General features: G+C 35.7%; 3 protein-coding genes and 1 pseudogene across 4 annotated transcripts in view; 1 reads left to right on the forward strand and 3 right to left on the reverse strand.

Annotated features, from left to right (window-relative positions):
- The window catches only part of LOC125816642 (polyol transporter 5-like), a 267811-nt gene that overhangs the window by 147005 nt on the left and 95332 nt on the right, over nt 1-25474 (forward strand). The window lies entirely within an intron of this gene.
- The window catches only part of LOC125816671 (UPF0496 protein At4g34320-like), a 77455-nt gene that overhangs the window by 32167 nt on the left and 19814 nt on the right, over nt 1-25474 (reverse strand). The window lies entirely within an intron of this gene.
- LOC125816633 (uncharacterized) lies at nt 1578-18283 on the reverse strand. 2 transcript variants are annotated; one of them, XM_049496251.1, is made up of 22 exons: nt 18083-18283; nt 17221-17552; nt 15999-16102; nt 15686-15754; nt 15139-15199; nt 12876-13015; nt 11936-12125; nt 11374-11435; nt 10926-11014; nt 10233-10305; nt 10078-10137; nt 8236-8382; nt 8071-8109; nt 7945-7976; nt 6989-7075; nt 6483-6648; nt 5473-5550; nt 5074-5210; nt 4511-4587; nt 2104-2173; nt 1889-1954; nt 1578-1793 (listed from the first exon to the last, which is right to left on the reverse strand). In XM_049496251.1, exons 1-22 carry the CDS (start codon nt 18140-18142, stop codon nt 1659-1661), a joined length of 2274 nt encoding a protein of 757 aa, XP_049352208.1. In that variant the 5' UTR covers nt 18143-18283; the 3' UTR covers nt 1578-1658. The 2 variants fall into 2 exon arrangements, with proteins under 2 accessions (XP_049352208.1, XP_049352209.1); XM_049496252.1 differs by having other exon boundaries at nt 7945-7973; nt 18083-18249.
- Nucleotides 20394-21139, reverse strand: LOC125816697 (uncharacterized; annotated as a pseudogene).

The raw sequence follows: 25474 nt of genomic DNA on the forward strand, positions 1-25474 counted from the left end.
TACAAGGATGTCAATTCAAACATTATTTACCCATAATTAATCTTCTCAAAAGCAACAATTTTTATTCAAGAAAACATTGTATCAAATTCTCTTACCTAAAAACTGGCAAAAAGAAGAAGCAAAACAGATCCAGTGACACAGTAAGCTAAAAAAGAAAGAAAGAGAGAGAATCCACCAGGAATCAGAAGAGGGAAAAGAAAATGGATGACAGACACTACATGAGATGAGATGAGATGAAAAGGGAAATTTGGAATGGGTTTGGCTAATACCATAAAGTGATTTTCTCAGCTCTATTGTCGGTAGCTGCCTAATTTTTCTAGTCACCTATACAGTCTGCTTAGCTAGTTTTGTCAATGTTAATTAATCGCTATGCTTTTTTTCAACTCAACTACGTGGAAGGTATTTTTGTGAACAGTACTCGAAAATATCCTTTTTACCTTATCAAAATAAAAATAAGACTGATTTATTGCCGTAGAAGGTAAAATTATGCAAACAACAAATCTAACTATTATAAGTTCATAATTGATTTCAATATAATTTGTCAATTATGAATTGTCTATTAGTGAATTATAATAATTGTACGCGATCTAAATTGTCAATAAATAAATTAAAGAGAAACAGTCAATTACGAACTGTCTATTAGTGAATTATAACAATTCGATAATTGTACAATATTGCCACGTAGAGAGCTGTGGTAAGGTGGCCTAATTTTTATTTTTTTGGGTTAAAAGGTGATATATATTTAATATTATGCATCATAGTACATAAAAGTAGCACATGATTGGTTCGGCCTAGTAACATTAGTACACCCAATAATATAAGGAATGGCTTTATATGCGTTACAAAAAAGTTCCTTTTCTAGCAAAACATCGGAAGAGACAACAAAAAAAAGATGCTCAATTTCCAGCTTTTTGATGCTTTAACAGAAAGGGGGAAAAACAGCCTATACCATCCAAAATCATTTTTTATAAAACAAATTCTTTTATCCAATATTCTTAAATACAAAATATGAAGAGTAAACATCTGTTATTTCTCACTTACCTAAAAGTAACTACAGTCGAAATCCTAATGGCTTTCTTAATTAAATTAGGTTGAGGCTTTTTACGTGAACTCCTGCCTAATTTTAGAATCCTTTATAAAGTCATACAATTATAGGCAACCATACCCACTTTGGCACAAATTAAATTTGACTTTCTAAAGAACTTAAACAGCATGTAGCATAGCAAGTTTTAACTTCTTTTTTTATATAGTTTGGGAATCGAGAGGATATACCATTCTTGTCACTTAAGTGGTTTCTGTATTTCTTTAATTTTCAACACACTGCTTTAGATTTCATTGCCAATTTTGACTGCTTTTACAAGTTTAGCTCCCTCTCTCATCACATTCATGTTTTTTTTTCTTTTCCCTTGCTATACTTGTTTCACCACAGTTGTCGACCACAAAAATAACAAAACTGAAAAGATCTTGTCTCCAGAGAGAAGTTGTGAGATTGTTTCAAGTATAAAGGAACCCTCCTACAGCAACAAACATATGAAGGGACTATCCACATCTTTCTTGTTGGCCAAAGCTGTAAACAACTATAGCATAATTTACTCGCGTGCATCTTCACTCTGGCAAAAAAATGTGTCCTAAATTGCCACCCATGCTATGTAACCAGCTCAACTCTGCTTTGTGATGAGCTCAATGTCCGCTCCAACTTCAGCAATCTTTGTGTCTTTAGATGCCTTTGCCGCTTTTGCAATATTTGCAACATCAAAGTCCATTGCAATTCTTTTGACAACACCCTCAAGCATCTATTAATGAGAGATATTATGAATTAAATAACAGGCTTTGAGGCATATTTGCTACTTGGAATTCAAGAAAAGACCTACGAGAGTACCAAACATACCAGTGATCCTATGGCAACTAACGCCCGAAATTTTGCATCAGCTTCAACACTTCCCTCTTCTGCAATCTTCAGGTAGAAAAGATATTCCCACCAAAAGTACATTAATATTTTGTTTCTCAGTAGACAGTGAAATGCACGGGAGGGGGGAGACAGAATTCCAAAGGGGAAGGGGAAGGGGAAGGGGAAGGCAGAAGCAATCACTAAATGGTAAAAACCTCAAGTGCAGCCGAAAGAACTTGAGACTGTCCCTCTTCATCCTTCTTTTCAATCAAGAGTACAGCATAGCTGCAAATTCAATAAATTACTGGGTTAGAACAAGAACACAAAAGAACTTGTGGAAGCTGGATAATATGAGAATAAAGGCAGTGCAGAAATAGATATATATAACCATCTGCAGAATTACTTCTGCTCCACTGCATATAAAGTCCAAAACATCATGTGACCCATTTCAAAACATTAGTTAGTAGTACACAAGTGAAAATAGCTAAAAAGAAAAGGCAAAAGGATTAGATTATAATCAGTTCATCCCCCAGAAGCCTAAATGCAATACAAATTTTCCGTGCATGCTCTACCTAATAAAAGGATGAATCTATAAGGAGGCCATCCAGCATTTCACTATGACTACTGGTCTAGCGGCAAATCTGGAGAAATCAAATATTTTTATAGCTGGTGTTGAGGATGATACAAATAATAGCCTTTCGGATTTGACTGGTTTTTCCCTGGGATCTTTCCCAATAAGATACCTGGGCTTACCATTTTCTCCAAAAAAATGGAGTAAGCTGGAGTGTCACCAACTACTGGAGAAGATCACTGCTTGAAGATATGTTCAGACTCTGCTAGACATTTATCATATGTTAGAAGGCTACATGTTATCAACTCAGTCCTTTTTTCACTATACAACTTATGGGGCTCAGTATTCATCTTACCCTAAAGTGTGTTAAAGGCAGTAGATCGGAAATGCAGGGAGTACCTATGAGGGTTGTGGGGAGTGGTCTCAACATCAGGGATTGTAAGCTACGGACCATTGCTTCTGTGTGTAAACTTGTGCAGCTGTTAAATGAGAAGAAAGATGTGCTTTGGGTTAAATGGGAGCATAGAGTAAATATGGAACATACTGTAGATTTTTGGATGCAGACCCCTTCAGGTGGATTGCAGTTGGTACAGGAAAACCTTGCACAAACTTAAAGGTGATATGGTGAACTGGTACATTGATAGTAAGTACTCCTTGGCTGCTAATGGCAAGTACTCAGTACTGAGTTTTATCTTAGCTTGAAAGTAGGCCTGTTTGGAATCTAGCAAAGTGTATATGGGGTGCAGTGACAATTCCTACACCCAGATTCATTTTCTGGTTGGAAGTGCAGGGAAGAGGCTTCTAGCTAAAGATAAGACTGCTAAAGAATGGAATTCATTGAGAAACTGATACCTGCTGCTTATGTGACTGATACCATGGAATCTGCTCATCACCTGTTTGCTTGAAAGTGATTGGACTACTGCATTAAGGGACGACTTCACTAGATGGTTTGGGTTGGCACTACAACAGCATGATGTTGTAATATCTCAACTCAAACTAAAGAGCAAGCATTCAAGGAGAATGAAGAAAGTTATTGTAGCTGCTGAACTGGGAGCTTTAGTCCACACTTGGATAGCTAGAAATTGGAAGATGTAATGGGACCACATACTGTGCAAAGGGATACTATCATACAACAAATACAACTAGAACTTAGAGAAAGAATTGACATGTTCAGAACATCAAAAAGAACTAAGAAATGGGGGTTTTCATTGACAAAATATGTAACTGATTTGTTTTTTTGAGGCCTCACATGTGTGATAGCCTTCCTAGAAAGAAGTCAAGGAATGGGGTGTTATCTGTTTGTTTTTTGTCTAAGGTAATATTTCACAGTTATTATCAAAAAAAAAAGGGATGAATTTACAGAATAAGCTCCTTTTCTCAGAGAAATTTTTACCTAATTAACTCTGACTACACTTCCATGGGGTCAAGCAGAAAAAAGAAGAAGCTGATCTTAATATATAAATGTAGACAACAAACTGAAACAGGGATGAGATAAATGCACAACAAAGTCGAAAGAACTAAATTCTATATTTCTGGGTAGCGTCTTGTTTGTGGGGGAAATTCTGAGATGGTTTGGAATTGAGTGGGTGATGCAAGGCACTGTGAAAGAACCAATGTTTAGCTGAACCTTTAGAAGAAGAAAGAAAAGACGCAGCAGCGCATGGAATGTTGCTCCATACTAATGTGGACCATATGGAGAGAGAGCGGAATACAAGAGCTTTTGATAGAGTTGAGAAAGATTTTGTTCACTTGAAAAAAACTCTTTTTCCCTTATTTCCTTTTGGTGCACCCATGAGATTCCTAGTTGAATCAAAGATTGGTATACTTCTTGTATACAGGAGCGCTTTTGCCCTTCTTTTAATGAATTAGTTTACTTTAACTATAAAAAAAAATTAGAGAATTCTATAAGTTCACATTGAAGGGAGAGACTTGGATTTTTTAAGTGTAAAACTAATCTAACACAATAAATGCGCATGAATATCCTCAAGGATACAGAATATTTGTCATGGATGGTTATAAAAACTTGGACAGACATTTATTGAGCTACTTACTTGAGTATCAATGTTGAATAAGCCAACTGAACATTTTTATTGGAAGATAAGTAACAAGTGGAATAGGCATCCAGAACCTACAAGGACAGCAAAAGAAAAACAAACACGCAAATCACTGTTATAACCTGTACAAGTCAAATAAAAGCTCCATAATATTGGATAAAGCAAAAAATGGTATAGGAATATTATGTACATATTCAGAGCAAGAAAATAAGGAAGCTAACAATCAAGTTTTCAAGTTGAGCAGAAGAGATCTATTCAGCCTGGGCACAAGAAATCCCAGAGGATCTACATCAAACAGGAAGCAATAAAGATTTTTTATTTTCGATTGGTGGGAAATAATCAAAAGACATCTATGCCAGTGTCCTCACAATCCAATGACCCCAAGCATTTACCAGCGACCATCACAGAAATACAAGGAAACACAAAGGAAATATTCTCAAAAATAATTAAATATCATATTTTTTCTCAAAAATAATAAACTCTGAACAAATTTAACTTTCAACGAGAGAAATCCTATCAAGTATGGTTGCCGTAGAATTCAACATGGAAAAATCACTAACCTCCCCACGATGCTTTAACAGCCAATCATGATAGGATTCATTCTTAAAGAAGTTGGTCAAAGCACGAACACTTGTCAGAAGATTTGCAGGAAGTGGAGGACTGGTTGTAACCTTCTTGATCAACTCCATAAGCACATCTATGTAAAATTAGAAAACAAATCACTATGAAAGCCACATTGTACTAAAATTGGTGATCACCACCATGGCTGGCCCATGCAAAATTAATTAGAAGATCTAGCATTTCAACTTGGCTAAATTAACAACGGAAACTCAAGATTCACCCCCTCCCACTTTGCATGTTAGGCAAGGGGCAGAAGACAGCATTCACCATTTATAACTCACTCACAGATATAGACTAATAACAAGCATGGTAAGTCATAAAGAGAGCAAATTCAGTACCATTCGCATTGTTGACATGCTTGGAAAGTACAGCAGCACCATCAGCGTGCAGTATGATCATCCTCAAAATATCGATTACTGCCAACAAAAATGAACAATAAGATTAGAAGACAACCTTGATTCAGAATAATCAAGTTAGGATTTGCATAATCGCAACCATGTTGAGTTCCTTAATAGTGAAGGACTAGCAATCTAGCATAGCATCAACCACTTCACAGGAACAAGTGAACAACTTTAATATCCTATGCATATATAGCAACTGAAAAATATTGAAACTTCCACAATCTCTTTTGAGTCTGCTTCTTGTCAACAACTTCCATTTCTATGATCAAAGATGGAAGAATTTACATGAAACAGTTCAAATAATCCATTATGTATTCAATAAATCCAAGTAAATTGTAGTTTTGTTTTCCACTTATTCTTGATTTATTCTCCCATCAATACTTTTTCGTAAACACAAATTTTAGTAAATAAGAAACACTTTGAACACATAAGAAAATAAAATACAAGTAATCCTAACCCAAGGTAAAGCCTATGAACTAAACTAATCTTTTTACTCTGGTAGAGATGAAATCTGATAATCTACCGTTTACAACTCCTCACAAGAAAAAAGAGAAAAAGAAGCTGAAATATAAGAGTACAATTTTTACTTGTGTCATCTGACAACCACCTGAAATTGCTTAGTTTTGGCACCTACAATTCCTTACAGATGAACCATGCCAAAAAGAATGCTACGGGTTAGAAGGAATTGATTATCAATTTCAAGGCCTGTTCTGTTGGAATCTCATACCTGGTGCTTTAATTTGAATTTCCTGGTTTAATAATATTCATAATGAAAAGTAGTGTTCAACTGATGAACATCATTTCCATAATTTAGACAAAACAGGATGTCCGTACAGGAAGCTAGTTTTTGGAACAAAGTTTTGGTTTTGTTGTGGGTTCATTATTCAATGCCTACACTTCAAATATTGCTAACAATTTAAATACTATATTTCAGAAGAAACGGTCACCTGGAAATAACATCGTCAGTGGCCAAGATTTTAGAACCTTCAGCACCATTACAACATCATCATCTGAGAATTTACTGCTATGGTAGCGTGATGTGTCCTTCAAAACATGAATGATAGAAGCCAGTCTGGACATATCAGCTTCAGTCAATACCATATGTTTTTGCTCCTTCAGGATGATTTATTGAACAAACGTGAGTAATGAAAGAAGAAATAGAAAAATTGAACCTTCTCAAATCTCATATTCTGAACTTTATAGCAAAAAAGAGTATATTGGCATTTTGTATCATAAGGACTTCAAACACTGCTTAAGCAAATTAAAACTCAATCAATAAATAGCAAGAAGATGAGTAGTCATCTCAAAATGTTAGTTTTTTTATTGTTTTTATAATGTTTAGTTAAAATATTTATCACGGTGCAAAAATAGTTTCCTAACAGGATATAGAATTATAACATCTTGTGAATGGCAGGACAAGAAATAGTTTATACCGATTACAAACACAACTTACTGAGGCAGATAGTAAAGTATTATTGAACTCTGAAACTTTCTTGAGGATACCATCAAATTGTGCTGCATCAAAGACAAGCATTCCTTTCTGGAAAGAAAATGAAAGAAAAATCCTGGTATAAGTAAAACAAAACCAAAATATCTTTTGTGTTTTAAAGTAGCAAAGTGCTCTTTCATCAGTTCAATACTTCATACAAGCAAGTTCAATTTTTCATAGTTTTGCATGCACAATAATTGACTAAATGGTGTGGTTGGTCTCTTTTCTGAAATGTAATATTATAAATATAGTCAAACATATGACAGTTGCTTCATATTATTTTGACACTATTCATTTCTCCACACTTAACTTCAGAGAACCACAACAGGGGAAAATCCATTCCATATGTTTGTATCATTAAATTCATCCATATATAACAGACTGATAGTGTACAATAAGCTTTTTGTAGTGTATAATAAGTTTACACCATCATAATCCATAATTACCTTTTATCATATACTAGAACAGCCTACAATCCTGACAAAAGACAAACTGAATTGTGCTACTGTGATCACTGAATACTACACCGAGTCGAATAAATCTATTAGCTATTTCCTATCATAAAAGATCTAGAACAACGTAAAGCTATGACTGCATAGAAGCCACAAGAGTTCACTGCTTTGAAGTGCCAAAAACAAATTGACACCCTTCTAATTGTCATATCTGAAAACCCTCTTGAAATATTAAACATTCCTTGCACAAAGATTAAGCAACTTGTATGTGCAACACTAAAACCACATATACTAACTGTATCACACAGAACATACGAATTCTACATTGATCATCTTTACTATGCTTTGCTGCACTTGTGCCTACAGTTTTATAACTGGATGTACATGAACATTCAGTACAAGGAGACCATTTGACTGTCTGTAGAATGAGTCTGGTCAACTCGTTCGGTTCCTCTATAGAAAGATTACCTTGGGGACATGCTTAAAAGTAGGTTTTGTTGCTGCAAGTAATAATGACAAAAGTAAGTTGATTTTATAAATAGCCAAAAAAGGCAAATTGGGAAACAAGTAAATTTTAAAATACTTCAAACTTACCAACTGGCTTTGAAGGTTGACCAGGTGTATAAGCGCTACCTGCAAGTAAGAGATAGGAACAAATATGAGACATGTTTTAGTGCCACAAAAACAGAGGGACAAAGTGGAGGCAGCAGCAAAATCAAAATCAAAGTATTATTCCATAACCAAATAAATATTTCTTACTGCCAGTGTAGGGGTCACGGAATGATGGATCCGGAGTAAACTGTTTCTGACCAGTATTTTGAAGAATGAACTCCACAATTTGTTCACGGTAAGAAAGAGGCAGATTCTCTTTGAGTAGCCACTTGTCAGCAACGTCATATGGATTATCTGTCAATTACTCAAAAGAAGTTTTGGATGTCAGGTCACGAAGAGTTGTCTAAGAAACAGAGAACTTATACCCCTTCAATTTTCTAAGAAATTAGATAGAGATTGATGACAGAAAAAGAACGCATAATCCTCAAAACATAAAAATCCATGCAGAAGTCATGCAGGACCAAGTTTGAGAGAAGAAACACATACACTTTTAACTAACGTAAAAAGTAAAACAGAGAAAGGTTTATAAGGATGAAGAGAGGATAAAATACACACTTCATTTTGAGAGAAGAAACACATACACTTATAATTAATTTACTTAATCGTATCTTCAAAACGGCCCCTTAAGTACAAGCCTGACTCTTTTACATGAGCCGAGCACATGAAGATACTTTTTTTATGATGGGAGGCAGTGAGACTCGAACCAGGACCTTTGCTTACTCTGATACCATATTTAGGTGTGTGATCATCCTCATCTAAAAGCTAAATTACTAGAGAGAGTATAGTTCTGATTTATTTACTTAACAATGTCTTCAACAACACGGACACGTCTTTTCCGGGGAAAATTCCCAAATCTTTCAAACTTAATCTCCTCAGCTTGCTTCTAGAGTTTCATCTACTATTCAAAATGTGGTTTAGTTAAATGCTATTTGTAAGTGATACAACCTACTTTTGATTATCAAATGGACAAGTTCACCTGAATTTGGGCGGGTGAAAATAGGCTAAATCAACGAAAAGGTTACACTTTGACTGGGATGAGATGAGTCAAAATGGGCTAAACAATGGGCCACAGAGCAACTCACCCAATTGTGACCAAATTTTAAATTCTTTTCTGATAATTTGATGAATTACAAAACGAAACTAATAAAACCTTTTGCTCAATATTATGGCTATATTTAACATATCAAACAATAAAATTAAAAAGCATATACTGACAAGTTTCTTTATTGGTTAATATGGGTAGAGCATATTTACCCCAAATCAATCCGACTTTTAGATAGGTCGACTTGGATTGTGGAAAATTGACCTGACAGAATATCCCAATCTGCTTTGGGCAGGTCATATTTTCACAGGGTAATTTGTCCACCCCTAGACCTACTTAAAAACTCCAACCACAAACAGTTTAAACATAAATTGTTTTTTTTAAGTTAGTCGTATTAAATTAATATATAATAAACACCAAAAAAGATTTTTAAAAAATTGAACGAATAAACAAACAATAACAAAAGGTCCAAGAAGTCCTTGGCTTCTTGAATTCTCTCTTTTTACTTCCAGGAATTAATATAATTAAAAATTCTGATGATTTTAATTCAATAGCCAAGAAAAACCTAAATTATGCCATTAATGGTTTCATGCCTAAATTATATCAAATAGGAAAACTCACATAAATATAGATTTTTTATTTTGGTTCATCATTAAGTAAATGGCATGCGTATAATGATCGGAAGGCAGTAGTGACAATCGCAAATACGTTCCCCAATTGGATAAAACATTTTCCAAACCTATCCACATTTCCCAAGGTTATTCCAAGTGATGCAGAACATAGACAAACATAACCATGGATGCTAACTCTAGAAAAACTCAGAGGAAAATGTGGCCAAGTAATACAAGTTCACCATGCCATGCCAACAAAACCTGAGAGGAAGACCCCAATTCCAGATACTACAGAAACATCCCTCCTCAATAACTCAAAACAGAAAATTAAAATACCTGAGCGATTGCAGGGCAATTTGCGAACAGGTTCACCATCTCCAATATCAACATCAAACACTGTATCCAAAAAACAAGATAAACGGTGATTGGAAGTTAAAAGATGATATAAAAGACCAGTGTGAAGAGGGTAGAGCAGAATAAGCAGTGCTGACCATGATCATATTGGATTCCATCAAGAAGAGGGCGTGACATGCCATCATCGGGTCCGTCAACCACTTCACCAATCTAAATTGATAACAAAAATCATAAGAACAACAGCATGCGTAATTGCATATGACAAAGGCATCAAAAGTATGTAGACGGGCTAGCAACAGAAAAAGTCAGAAACTACTCAAGTGCAATTTTGACAACACAGAAGAACGTAAATCCACAACAAATGCAGACCCTATAAAATGCAGACAGTGACATACGCTAATACAAATTAGCTATAAGGATGTTTATGCATATTCAGACCAAAATTTTACCTATAGAGCACAAGAAACAATCAAATATACACTAGTAGAGGATCACACCTTCCCAACTCCCAGGGTATCCCCAGCGAGAAGGAAACACAACAAAGTAAAAAGCCCAAAAAGACCAGCAATGAAAATGACCAAAAAAATTTCATATAACCGCGGTGCCCAGGCACCTCAACTAATTTCACAGGGTACCTGCAAACCTCCCACCAGCAGCACGTACCAAGTAACTATGTCCACCAAGGCTGGGACAGATGGGAAGAAATCAACAACTAGTGTTGGGATTTGAACTTGAGACCTCATGGTTCTCAACCCACGTCATTGACTACTACCAAATATATGGAGAATATATCATTGAAAGCAAAATACAAACATAAACATTATTATTACTTTATCCCACTTTTGCTCCATCATATTCCATGCATACGCCACTCCATTGTCTCCTTCACGGACAACTTTGGTCTGTCCATCACTAGTACCTGCTCAACACATCAAAATAAAAGTGTTATAGTGAGGAGAGAACTTCAATCCAGCTTTCACTTCCAATCATAAAGGTTTCAGGCAGTGTCAGATATTAGATTTTTCCTATTACCCTTAGGTTCTTTTGAGCAGGTTCTTAGTTTTGAATATTGAAATAGAAGAAAAAACAGTCACATAAGCAACTACTAGTTCTTTTCCATTTCTACTTTTGATGGGTCACTTATCCAACTTCTACTCGAATTCCACACTTCTTTTTAATTGGTCCAACAGTAAATTGACGAGACATCTTATGAAAAATGATGAGATGATTGAAACCATTGATACTTAGGACAACAGCAATAGGCACTATCATATTCACCTGGGGTTTGTAAGGCCTCAAGCCCAGGAAGCTCTTCCAATTTCAACCCTCCAACTCTTTTCCTAAGATAAAATGAAATATAACTTGAATTAGACCACCAATATATAATTTGGTATCCAAAAAGCAATGCATTTGTGAGCATCTTTTAATTCAACAGCTGCATGTAAGAGAAAATGAACAGCAAGAAAAACGTTTAGTTTTGACAAACTCCATGCACAAACTAAACCAGGAATTTAGAATTTTCTAAGAAAGCAAGCACCTTTAGAACCCAAAAAAGGGCAAAGGAGAAAACAAAAACATAAAGATAACATGAAAATTGTAGACTTGTGGCAAAGTGATTATCATGAACAAGCGCAGCATGCCAAAGTATTTCATCTTACACTATTAATCACACAAAAGCTTTACGCCTGCCGAAAGGGATACAGTAAGGACTAATCCGAATCCCAAAAATATGGCGGGAAAGACAAATTAGAAGAGTCTGGATGCCAAACCTCAGTAAGGACTAATCCGAATCCCAAAAAAATGGCAAGAAAGACAAATTAGAAGAGTCTGGATGCCAAACCTACTGAGCGTGTACTGTGAGAGTTGGGCAGCATATGACTCTAGTTCTAGCGGGTCAGCAATCTTATCCTGATGGACAGTCCAAATGCGCACCACACCATCAGAGCATGCAGTCACAATGTCGCCGTTGTCTAAGAATTTGGCATCCCAAACACAGCCGGGATGCTCTAGGCTTTGGACACAGACTCCATCTGCAACACAGTGATTTCACGTCCACCATTAGAGGGAGACAATCAGATAAGAAATATCACAATGTAAAAAATCAAGGAAATAGAGGACATTTACAAATCGCAGTTAGGATACAGCAGTGACTACTAGGACTTAGGTATTTGAAAGACAGTTTTCCCTAAACTCCTTTAATGCAACTGTCCTTTGCCAAAGGAACCACATTAAAATAAAAGGGGGGCATGTGGGGTCACAGTAGCTACCAGCAAGCATTCACCATCCAGTACATTAGTGTTTTTTCATTATACAGGAAATTACACAATAAAGGGTGTGGTGGTCATGATACATTTCCCCCCTTTATATATGAATAACAGAATGAGAAGAGAGCTTCCAATTGTCCCATCAGTAATTTAATGACCTTTGAAATACTATTATGTAATAATCAGTGCCTAATTGAGGAGACCAATGCCAGTTTTAGAAGAGCAAAGAAGAAGAAAGAACAAATTCAGCAAAGTCAGAGGCTAAACTCCAAAGAGCTTCACTTGAATAAGCAACAACCAAAACAGTTGCATGCACTATTCCAATCTTCACAATTTACAATAAATGGTTTTTATCAGCCATCATATTTCTGAAACAAAACTTTACTGGTTAAATAGACAGAGCTGCATATATTTGATCTTAGCCAAAAGGCTGAGATAGGTATGGCAAGAGCTGCATATACAGAAACATCATTGTGAAAAAATGTACACAACTACAATTTTTGTCAAAAATATTACCTTTCCATATCTTCACAAAACGATCCTCACTGCCACTGACAATAAGCCCAGAGGCATGAGCATCAACAGAATATACAATAGAAGTGTGACCAACCATCTCCAGTAAAACTTGACCACTAAGTTCCCACAGCCTTATGGTACTGTCAAAATGAGATATGCACAGATTAGAAATAACACTTTGCTAGGAAGGAAAAGGACCAAAAAAACTTACTGGGAGATTAAACTAGGGCTCTGTGAGATAACCGAATAACTTCAGAATCTTAACCATGCACCTACTAAACTGGTGGTATGAACTATGAACCCTACAGATGAGAATAGTAGAAGGAAAAGCACAAAAAGTAGAGAACCTACAGAAAGAATTGATTCTTCACGAATCACACCCAGAAATCTATGCTAAGTCAAGTGCTAAGGGGGATCTCATGAGTGCTATAAGTCAAGTGCTAAGGGGAATCTCATGAGTGCAATAGTAGTTTATCAAAAAACAACAGTCGTGATCTCAGTTGTACAATGTCACTTTTTAACCCTTCAAACAGTCTCCAATTCCTCTCCATCAATCACCAACATAACTGCCAATGGAGCTATATCCATGCTCTCCATCGTCATCCTCCTTTTGAAGGTCCAACTAAACAATTTGCTTTACAGTTTCCGGGATTGACGTCGGACTTAATAAACCTTTAGTGTTGACCATCACAACTTCCTCACAACCGCAAATCCACTAACAGAGTGACCCACATCTTCTCCTGAAAGTTTGAAAATGTAGTATACCAACTGTTCTATTCTAATTATATGATTCTGCTTTTATATAAATTACATACAGTTTCTGGAGTTCTTTTACCTCTAGATCTTGTAAATTCCTCCTGAATCTTGGGTCTCACAAGGTTTTTCATCTTCAAACATGTGCACTTGATTGAATTATCATGCTCCACTTACATGAGATGCTGAAAAATGGTTGGAAAAGGCAACGCTCAAGCTGCCATCCATCTGTGCTTCCAGGAATGATCTCTACCTCTTTTCACTAATTTGAAGTTACTGTTGCCATTGAACTCTTCTGACCCCTACCATACTTTCTGGAATCACAACTCTCCATAAAGTTTATACCCTGTTGTTAACTTGTTATATCTCCAAGCACTATACCCTAAGAGTCTTTGTTGAATATCCATTAAAACTCCTACTCATTCATATGTATTTCCAAATGATTATCGTAATACAAAGTTACACGTATACACCATGTATTGCTATCAATTTTCACTGCAAGGATCCTATGTTGCTCAGTTCCTTCAAAAAGCTTGTTGCACTTGTGTCGATCCAACACGATTTGGTTGTGGTGTGGCGTGTGTGAGATCTGCACCGGATTTGGTAACCTAACTTGGGTGCTTCGACTACACCTATGGTGAATAAGTATAAGTTGATTGGTTATTCAGTTTGAGCTTTGATTTATATACACATAAAGTACTAAAATACTTTGTGATTACCCAAGATAACTTGTGAAAAAATATCAAGTGTTCACAAAAAAATTATTTATTGCATTTGGCACTGCAATTAATTGTCGAAAAGTACACTTATATATGTTGTAACATACATTTATAGTCGTATCCAGCACTCATACCTGTATTCCAATCCATACCCTTGAACCCTAAATTTATGTGATGAAGAATCCAAACTCTAGATCCACAACTGTACCAGATATCAACACCGGTATCCAAGCAACATAGGATCTACTGACACAACCTCTCTCACATTGAACAAGCTATTGAGATTTCAAATAATAAACGGGGAATAATGGCAACTTTATCACGAGAGGTGTGGTTATATTCTATACAATGCCCTGAATATTGCCCAATCATTGTAACGCCCAAAAAGAGCGAATATGATATTCCCCAGTTCTTCCAAAAGAAACACTAAACATGTCACTCTTGGCGACGTATTAATGTGTGCAATTTATCTTTGCTGTCTTTTCCTAACCAAGACGAATCCAAAAGGAAAGAAAGAGGTTAACTTTCCAGCTACACACACAGCTTACTCTATAACAAAGTATGCCAACTCAAATAAGACTCCTTTATCATTTGGCAAGACGAGAAACAGACTATTGCTTTGATTCTCATCTCTTGTCGTACTATTTACTAAAGTACAAGACATAAAATTCCATTGAGATCCCACATCAGAAGTTCTTGTATTTTGTACTAAAGGTCACCAAGCATAACACACTAGAGATCAAAAACAACTGTACAGAAAAAAGAGATGACAATATAAAGCAAAACCTTACCCATCATGGGATGCAGAAAGAATTCCTAGACCAGGCACCGCGGCAAGGCCTCGAACAGTGTCTGCAAGATGCAACATTTCATAAGCGCATATCGCAAGCACAGCATGAAACTTTTGAAAAGGACAAGACTGACAAACAAGCATAAGGAGTTGCATGGAGTACACCGCAAATAAAGAAAGAAATCAGAACAAGTAAACATGCTTTTACACAGAGAAAGATATGTATAATAAGATAGAACGATAATGACCTAATAGAGATAGAATGATTAAACTCTCACGGAACAGCCTAAATGTCAAATGCTACTTCTGGAAATCACAACTTTTTTAATCATGAAAGTCATCACATCACACCACCAACCTAAATCTGTTTCCTTTTAACAAATGCTTTCTTAACATCCATACTTAAAGAGAGACATTAATAGAACTTGAATAGATGGAGAGGGAATGTAGCACATGTGGTTTAAGAAGAGATGACAAAGACAAACAAATACATAAATGTCACAAAATATCCCAAAGTCACATTCATATGAATAAAGCATGCACCGAACCTGTATGCCCAGAAAAAGTGTGTATACATGCTGCTCCCTTCCAAAGCTTCAGTGTTGTGTCACTTGAGCCTAGTATCAATGTAATCAACATTATTCAGGCAACGCTATTCGATATAAAACCTAGTTTTTATAGTATCAACCTACATATTATCTTGATGACACTTAAAAGGAGAAGTTTCAATAGAATGCAAATAACTTGATATTTGGATGAACTGATAATGCAACGAAGTTTTAAGATCTTCAAAATTCGAAAGAGTGTCGAGATGAACAGAAAAATTAGAAATGCCTAAAAATGTAAAACTTCACTTGATACCTGTAACAAGCTCGCCTGAGGGCAATTTAATAATTGCTTGGATTGCTGCTTTATGAGCTTCCAAAACTTCAACCTCCTGGCCCTTCCTCCATCGTCTTAATGTACTGAGATAAGGAACATGAAAGCTTCAGACAAAAAAGTCCATTGACACATTGATAAAATTATATGCATGCCTCCCACAACAGACATTAACCAGCTGGAAATTTTGGCACAAATGACAAGTAAGCAAACCATTTAACAAGGGGAACACCATGAAGGCATGCACCCAGTGAGGTATTTGAGAAGGGGAATACTAGACAGGCATGCATAACCACTAATTTGAACAACTAACGGCCATCGACCTTAACACATTGCAAGAAGGATGCTATCAGGACAAGACCTTGGCTGTACATTGCAAAGATCGGAAATACCCAAGGCACTCCAACAAACATGAACAGAAAAATCTGTCAACCCTACTTAGATTCCTTACCCAAAAAATATCCTACTTACAAATGCTAGTCATCCACTGTTAAAAGATACAGTTTGCAATTGTCAAAACCTCATGGTTCCTAAAAGAGAATCATTTTTTCTAAGTAGTTCCTAAAAAAGAGTCTTTGACCACACTCAACAATCAATATTTTTGAATAACCAAATGAGGTAATATAGGCAGAGCATTGAATCACTCATAAACTAACAAAAGTTCAAATTCTGTCTAAAGCCACTCTATCTCCACTTTTTTCTGTAATCATGGTGTCTAGACCACATTACGCGCACCTCGACTAATTCCACAGATACTTACTACCGCTCACTAGCACATGTACCTAGTAACTCCATCCACCAAGACTTGATCAATGGGGAGAAATCACCTAGTGCTTTTTTGTCTCTGATGAGCTCACTTTATCTCCCCTTTAAGATCTATTTCTGTACGTACCGTAAAACTCAACTGTTGACTTAATGCCCATTGTCATTTGCATACATTCTACCCTCCCCGGACCCCACTTTGTGGGATTTCACAGGGAATGTTGTTGTAGTTGTTGTTGCTGCCCATTGTCACTCAAATGAGAAACCTAGTATACACTGAGAGAGTACTATAATCGCTGATTCAATACAAGAAAAATGACGAGCAAATTCTCTTTTTTCAATTGTACAACTAGAAAAACAAAGGTCAATAGATTAGATTAGTAAGTGTGAGGAACTGTGCTATGAATAAATAGCATATTCAGTACGAAGAAATTTCACATACCAATCAACAGATGTTGATACAACGTCTGAGCCATCCAAAGCAATACCTGTAACTTGCAACTTATGACCCTTAAGTGTCTGAATTTTCTCTCCAGTAGACAAATTCCACACCAAGATAAGAGTGTCCATGCCACCAGATACAAGTCCTCCCTCAGGTAACTCCTCACTGGGAGCAACCCAAGCAACTGGGCCAACAAAACTTGTATGCCCTAGCAGTATCTTTGACGTAGTAAAACTGCAGTGATTAGATTCATCTGGAGACCAAAACCGAATGGTTCTGTCTCTAGATGAGGTTGCAAAACCAACCTTGTCACAGATACATATACCCCGGACCTAGTTTTGACAAACAAAAATAATAAGAATTTGAAAGCTGATCCAGAAAAATTATCCACATTCCAAAGACAACACTTTCAATCATGTCCCTGTATATGCAAGAATATATATACATATATATATATCAACAAATTTCTTGAATAAGAGTAAATTTTAAGTCAATCATCACGGAAGATTTGTTAATAGTAGTATTAACAAATCAATTGTGCAACCAATAACTGAACTCTTAGGAACAATAAGTTAACCGGACTGAAATTCACATGTAAAGCCAAGAATTATTAAACAGAAATTAGCTCATATCATTCATGTATCTAGAAAAAATTACTTCCACATTCCAAAGATTCATGTCCCTTATATGCAAGAACAATTTTCTTGAATGAAAATATATTCTAAGTCAATTTTCTTGAATCACGGAATATATTCAAGAATCCAATCAATTGCGCAACCAATAAGTTCCTGGCGCTGAAATTCACATGTAAAGCCAGGAATTACTAAATAATCGTAATGCAAAAGAAAAGAAAGAATCATACATCGTCTTCGTGACCTGTAAGCTGACACCTCAACTGATACTCAGCAGAATCGATTTCCATAGTAATCTTGACGGAGGAAACTAGGGTTCCGACTAGATTGAGAACAGAATCACTTGCTCTCCAAGACTTACTACTGAGTTCTTTCCACCGTCTTTCCGCCTTCTCCGCGATTTTCCTTTATATTTATTTCTTTATTCTTTTCTTGTGTGAGGATATATAATAGCAATCTAAACTTTATAGGGTGAGAAAAAGAAAAAGAAAGAAAACAAACTTAAGTAAAATTATTTTCTCTTTTAAGTTTTTTCTTTCGGAATTTTTACGCTATGCAGGTGTTAAATTATTTTAAATTAATGTATTTATTTTATGTAAAAAAATTATTTACGTACAAGTTCAACAAGAAAAAAAAATAGTGGTCTACTCTTTCCGTTGAAGCTGCTATGCATTTTCTTCTAATAAAATATGCTCCTTGTAATTGTGTCCGTAAAAATGTTAAGTATATAAAAGATTTGAAATTATTACCATTAAAATATATATTTTGAAAAATAAGACGTATTGTGTTATTAGCTAGGTAAAAAAAAAAATTGCTTAATATATATCAAATGGTTTATCGAACTTTAATAATAAGTTGAGTGAAAAATGCATATTATTATCTTAAATTTTATTATTTCAATATTTGACGTAATTAATGTTGATGTGACATTTTAATAGTAATAAAAATATATTATGTCACATTATGTATTATGTTATGTCTATTGATAGATATTATATTTGTGTGAGAAAAGACATAAAGACACAATTAAAGTTGTTTCGTATTTGCATAAAGACACCTTAACTTTCAAAGTGTCCTATCACCCCACAGAACTATTTAATATCGTTGTAAATGGGCCATTTTGACCCATTCCCTCGTCTGGGTTGTTACCACGCACATGAGGCGCGTCATTCAGTGATTTTACTGCCATGGACCAATTTAAAAGTGTCACGTGTCATTTTCTTTCTTTATTATTAATTATATAATCAATTTATGTCATCTTCCCCAATTTTAAACCCAAAAATAGCTGTTGGCAGCCCTAATTTTTTGATTTCATGGTTTTTTCCATAGCAAGATCAATGTTGGTTCTCTTTGTTTGACGACTTCATCATCTTCCCCAAGAAAATAAGGTAGGAATTCGTTTTATCTTTTAATTTCCAGTATAAAACGTTAATTTAAAGTTTTTTATGGTTTAGTTTCTTCTGAATTTTGTGATTAGGTTTTGATTGAAAATGTCAAATGCAATGTTGAATCGTATTTGTAATGATGAGAATGATCCGATGTTGCGAGTGAAATTGCGATGCAAACATGGTGACTTACTATCAATGCAAACTTCATGGTCGGAGCACAATCCAGCTCGAAGATTTTGGTCTTGTCCACGCTATCGTGTATGTTTCCTAATTCTTTTATGGAGATCTTTTGTTTATGTATTTTTCTTTAATTTATTTTTTTGCGTATTTTAGGAGGATGCGTGCAACTTCTTTAGATGGAGGGATCGTGAAGATGTTGATATACGATCTAAGTACGTAATTTCGAGATTAGCAAAGAGAATTAAGGAGTTGGAAGAAGTATTGTCATCTTATGAAAGTCGTGTTGAAAGTAACCAAGTCGTGATGAAGGAGAAAAAGAAGAACAAATGTTGTAACTTAAAGCTAATTGTTTTGATTATTATTGTGTGTTTTCTATTTTTAAGTCTAACCAAGAATGTGAAGGATGGAAGTTGTAGGTGTGTGCAACCAAAATTGCCATAGACATCTTTAGTGACTTTCAAGTTTTTGAAGTCGCAGGTGTGTGTAACTAGAAGCTAAGCTAATTGTCTTGATCTTGCTAGTTGTAGGTGTGTGTAACTTGAAGGATAGAACTTGATGAATGCTCAAGTTATTGTTGGTCTTTGTTGTTGAAATAGTTATGATATGAACAAGTTGTTAATGTATTTGGTTCTCTTGTCTATATTAATGTGGCAACCATTTGAGAAACTTCAAAAATATGTTCAACTACAAATAAAAAGGCAACAACAAAACTGATCAAAAAGAGGACTTCATTTCAACATAATCATTCAAGTTTTGTTTGGTTACACGCAAAATTGAGTTTGATTCCAACCAAAAACAACACCAAAATATACATAATTAAATTTTGTTTGTCAAAATGAACAAGACAACATCAAAATGCCCTACTTCCATGGCACAGAAGTCTTCCTACTTGAAGTTGTTTGGCTTTGGCTATTAGCAGTAGCAGCAGCAGCTGCAGACCTAGTTTGGATAACCTTTTCAGCCCTCATTCTTTCTAGGTTGCTCCTGGTAATAGTTGTCTTCCCCTTCCATTTGAATCCACGTATTGGTGTGTAGCCAATATCACTAGTAACAACATCAGCCCTTTTTGTCACTCTTGTACCAGTATTGATGACTCTTCTACTTGGCAATCCAGGCTGCTTAGTCAGATAAATACACATTCAAATATAAGACATTTAGGCTTGCATTGACAATTGTAAACTTACATTGAGAATTGTAAACTTACATTTAGAGTTGTAAATCCATCTCCAGCTTGGTATATGCCAACACCTACCATTCTTGGCCTTTTAAAAGGTCTTGTTTGTCCTCCACTATTGTCCTCATATTCTACTGGTCTCTTCCCTCTTTCTAGGCCTCTTCCACTACAGGTTGCTTCAGAACTAGTTTGACTATGTTGAGTCATTCCTCTTCCTCTACCTAGTCCTTCATTCACATTTCTTTCTTGAGGTATTCCTCTTCCTCTACCTGTTCATCTACCTCTACCTCTACTTGTACCTGTACCTGTACCTCTACCTCTCCCTCTACCATTTACAGTCTGTACTTTGAAACCAAAATATTAAACCATATCTATGTTGTCTAAAAATGATATAATAATTAGATATATTACCTCTGTGTTTGTAGCAGTTCCATGTGATTGAGTTGGAACACCTATAGAACTTGAAACTCTTTCTGTGCCTCTTCCTCTACCACTTTCAGTAGCCTGTCTATTAATATATCAATACATGTACATATAACTTACATTTGAAAGTAACAAATAAAAGTACATGTGCCTGATAAGATGGTTCAGTTGATTGACTTGGACCAGCTTGATTTCTTGTAGGACATCCTCTTTTATTATGTCCTTGTGTACCACATTTGCTACAAGTCATAACAGCACCTCTTTTGCTAAGCTTTCCAGTTGTTCTTCTTTCATCTGCCTCCTTTCTTCTAACTTTACCTGGTCTTCCAAGCAACTTCTTGATCTTTGGTGGCTTTACAATTGGATTATTTGATGTTGGCCACATTTTCATGTTATTCATTGGCTGAATAAAATGGGCATATGTGCTGAGGTACGTTTCCTTGCTATAACAACTAACCACATAATGGATTGGTTCCAACTCCTTATAATGAAGGGCAGCAACACCATGAGGACAAGGAATGCCCCTGAGCTGCCAGGATCTGCAACTACAACTCCTACTAACAATGTCCACAGTATGTGTAAATCCATGATGTTTAATCTCAAAACCTCTTTCTCTATTCCAAATCAAGTTACATTGCATAGACTTTTCAATATTTTCTTGCAAAATCTTCAAAGACATAGGAGATATATCAGTGATCCAAGTGTTTGAGAACTCTCTCAAATCACCAATTCTTTTCATCATCTTCACCCTTATCTCCTCAAGCATTGTGATTACTGTTTTATACCTTGCAGGCAGTATCCAAGCATTAAAGCTTTCTGCCATATTGTTGTCCACAACATCACATTTGCTATAGTCTTGAAAATATTTCTTGCACCATGTATTCAAGTTGTACCATAAAAGATCATCTAAACATTCTTGTCCTAATTTCTTCATTGCCTGTATATTATCCTTTATCTCAGCTTCAAATGTGGATTTAGCAATTCTCCAAAACTCTCATTATCTTTCAACTCCTTTCCAGTTTTTACACCAATTTGCAAGAACATGTCTTGCACATTTTCTGTGTTCAACCAGTGGCAATACATTTTCAATTGCAATTTCTAGTCCCTAACAAACCAACATAATAGAAAAGGAATAATTAAAATGCAAAACTCAACAGCAATAAAACAGTAAGATCAGTAAGATAATTACCTTTTTGCATATCAGTAATGATGGATAGTTGATGCCCTTCTCCAAGGTCAAGATCATTCTTCACTAGTTCAAGAAACCATGTCCAGGTAAACTGATTCTCAACTTCAACAACTGCCCAAGCAATAGGCAGCATTTGGTTGTTAACATCTCTACAAATTGCCACTAACAACTGGCCTTTACACACACCATTGAGAAAACACCTATCAAAACCAATCAACCTCCTAGCACTTCCAAAAAATGCTTTCTTTAAAGCATTGAAGCAAACATAAAATCCTTCAAAAAATTTCTGCCCAGTTTCATCTTCTTCTCCAACCTTCACTACACAAGTACTACCTGGATTACTCCTTAAAATTTCATCTTTATAATAAAAAATCTTACCATACTCCACAATGTGATCACCCATGATCTCTTGTAACACTCTAGTCCTAGCTCTTCTCACTGTTGTCCTACCAACATTAATATCCAACTCATTTCTAATAATGTCCTTCAACAACACAATGCTGATGTTTGGCTGTTGAGTTATTCTTTCTTTGTATTTGGTGGCCAAAAACTTTGAGTTGCAAAGATAGTTATGAGTTGATGTCAAACATTTATGGACAGGGTTGTATGTTTTAACAATGACATCTCCACTAGTTTTATCCTTACTTGCACACAACAACCAAGGACAGGTCTCTTTACAACATCTCACTCTAACTCTGCCAGGCTCATTCACATATTTTTCAATTTGAATGTGTTCTTGGACTGCATATCTTGTCACTGCCACTCTAAATTCTTCAATAGTTCCAAAAACCAGTCCTAATTCCCAAACAATCTTTTCAAAAGTTGCATCAAACACAACTATATTTGGGGTTTTCTTCCTCCTAACAGGTTTATGCACTACTTGATCAACCTCTTCACCATCTCCCCAACCTGTTTCATCATCTATCTCAAAACTAGGAGCTTCATCACTTAGATAGTAAGGTTCATCACCTCCTAGCTTACCAACTAAGCTTTCCCTAATACCAATATTTGTCTCATCATACCCTATATCTGTACCTTTTTCATCAACATTAATCTGATATGAATTAGTACCTCTACTTCTCCTTTGTGACCTTTTGAAATGCCTTTTGGATGCCCTTATATCTACATACTCTTGATGGACATCACTGTCAACCTCAGTATCTTCATTAGTATCCCCTTCAGATCCTGATTCATCTTCTACTTCATCATCAGTTGGATCATTATCTATTATAAGATCATATGAAGGTACAGAGGAAGGAGAAGGCACAGTAGAATGAGAGGGTGGAGGCACAGTGGAAGGAGGAGGTACAGTGGAAGAAGAAGGCACAGTAGAAGGAGATGGTGGAGGCACAGTGGTAGACTGGTCTTCAAATAGAGTGCTAAAAGTTTCAGAAGGACCAGTTGTAGGGATATGAAAAGTAGAAGTAGGAGGCTGATTATTAGGGTTAGAAGCCTCATTAAAAGATTCCTCACCTACCCCACTATCACTCACATTGGGGACAAACTCCAATTCAAGTGGGGCCTGATTGGCTTCACTAACCCCATGAAAAACATACACCTCTACTGTATCCCCATCATTTATCATATTGAAAAGGTCAAATATAACCTTATCATTATCAACAAGGACTAATAACCCATCCCACTTGATGAAAAAATCACAATCTACCGTATATCCTAATTCCTTTATGTAGCCCCTCAACTCAAAATAAGACATCCTATCAACATCTACATCTAGGAATTCTGTCACATGCCCTCCAATATATTTAGGTGGGGGACCAAATTCTATTACCCCCCATGATACCATCTTAGAGTTATCAGAGTAAAAACCATCCTGAAAAAGCATGTAACAAAGACAAACACAATTCAAACACACATTTCAAGAACAAAACAAGCAATAATAGCAGTAGCACTAACATTTAGCCCCATCACTAACAGAACAAAAGACTGTTAACAAATGTATAATGTACAAATTAAAGTCTACAAATGTATAAGCCCCAACATTAACATTTAGCCCTAACAATAACAACGAATGTATAAGAGACTAACAGCACTAACATTTAGCCCCATCACTAACAGAACAAAAGCACTAACATTAGCAGTCGATAATGTACAAATTGAAGTCTACAAATGTATAAGAGACAAATAATAAGATTCGAACTAAGTGGATAACATCAAACCCTAACCTAAAACACAATCACTAATAGTCGCACTAAGTCGATAACACAACACCCTAACCCTAACAGTAACAACGAAAAACTATAATATACTAACAATGGCAACTATTGGAGGTCGATTCCAACACTTTTACTCTATAATAATCCCTAAAATCATAATAATCAAAAAAAGAGAAGATCTTTATCATATGATGTAGAGCCCTAACCTGTTAGACTTTCAATCTCCAAGAATCTTCACCAAGACACATCAACAACGAGATTATCAACACCAACACGATGAGAAATCATTTCTATTTCTTCAGATTTTAGGAAAAGTTGAGAAAAATAAGAAAAGGAAAAGGAGAAAATACTTTTCTTCAAAGAACAAGTCAGGTCGGGTCGAGTCGGGTCGGGTCGGGTCGGGTCGGGGTCGGGTCGGAATGAATTTTATCACAGGGAGTGAGCAACACGCGCCACTACATAGACGAGGGAATGGGTCAAAATGGCCCATTTACAACGATATTAAATAGTTCTGTGGGGTGATAGGACACTTTGAAAGTTAAGGTGTCTTTATGAAAATACGGGACAACTTTAATTGTGTCTTTATGTCTTCACTCTATTTGTGTCTCTTTACTCTCATCAATTGTGGATGAAAGTGGTCATTAGTTTTTAGTAATTTATGTAACCACCAACTATTCATTTCACTCATTATTCTATCTCTATGTCCTGTAACTTATTTAACATTTGAGCCATTAATTTGGCAAATTTACTACCCACTATCTTCATATTCATTGCAAGGAATAATTCATCACCTATAAATAGTGTGGTCTTCCTATGTTATGAATAAGAAGGAAGAGATGTACAAGAAAATATAGAGTGAAAAAGAGAGTAGTATTATATCGTGTATATTGAGTTAGTGTAGTAAAAGAGAAAATTGAGACAAATAAAATATTTCAAGTCTTCAACTATATTCATTATATAAAAGAAAGTATTTATATGTTGAAGAAAGATTGTGGAGCTTTGGACTCTTCTATTAATTCAGAGTTGTTGAGTTATACGATGTTGTTGGGCTGTTGTATCCTCGAGTGGACAAGCCAAGAGTGATATTGTTAGAT

This window comes from Solanum verrucosum, unplaced genomic scaffold (genome assembly GCF_900185275.1).
Source record: "Solanum verrucosum unplaced genomic scaffold, falcon-dt-bn FXZP01000261.1, whole genome shotgun sequence".
Lineage (NCBI taxonomy): Eukaryota > Viridiplantae > Streptophyta > Magnoliopsida > Solanales > Solanaceae > Solanum > Solanum verrucosum.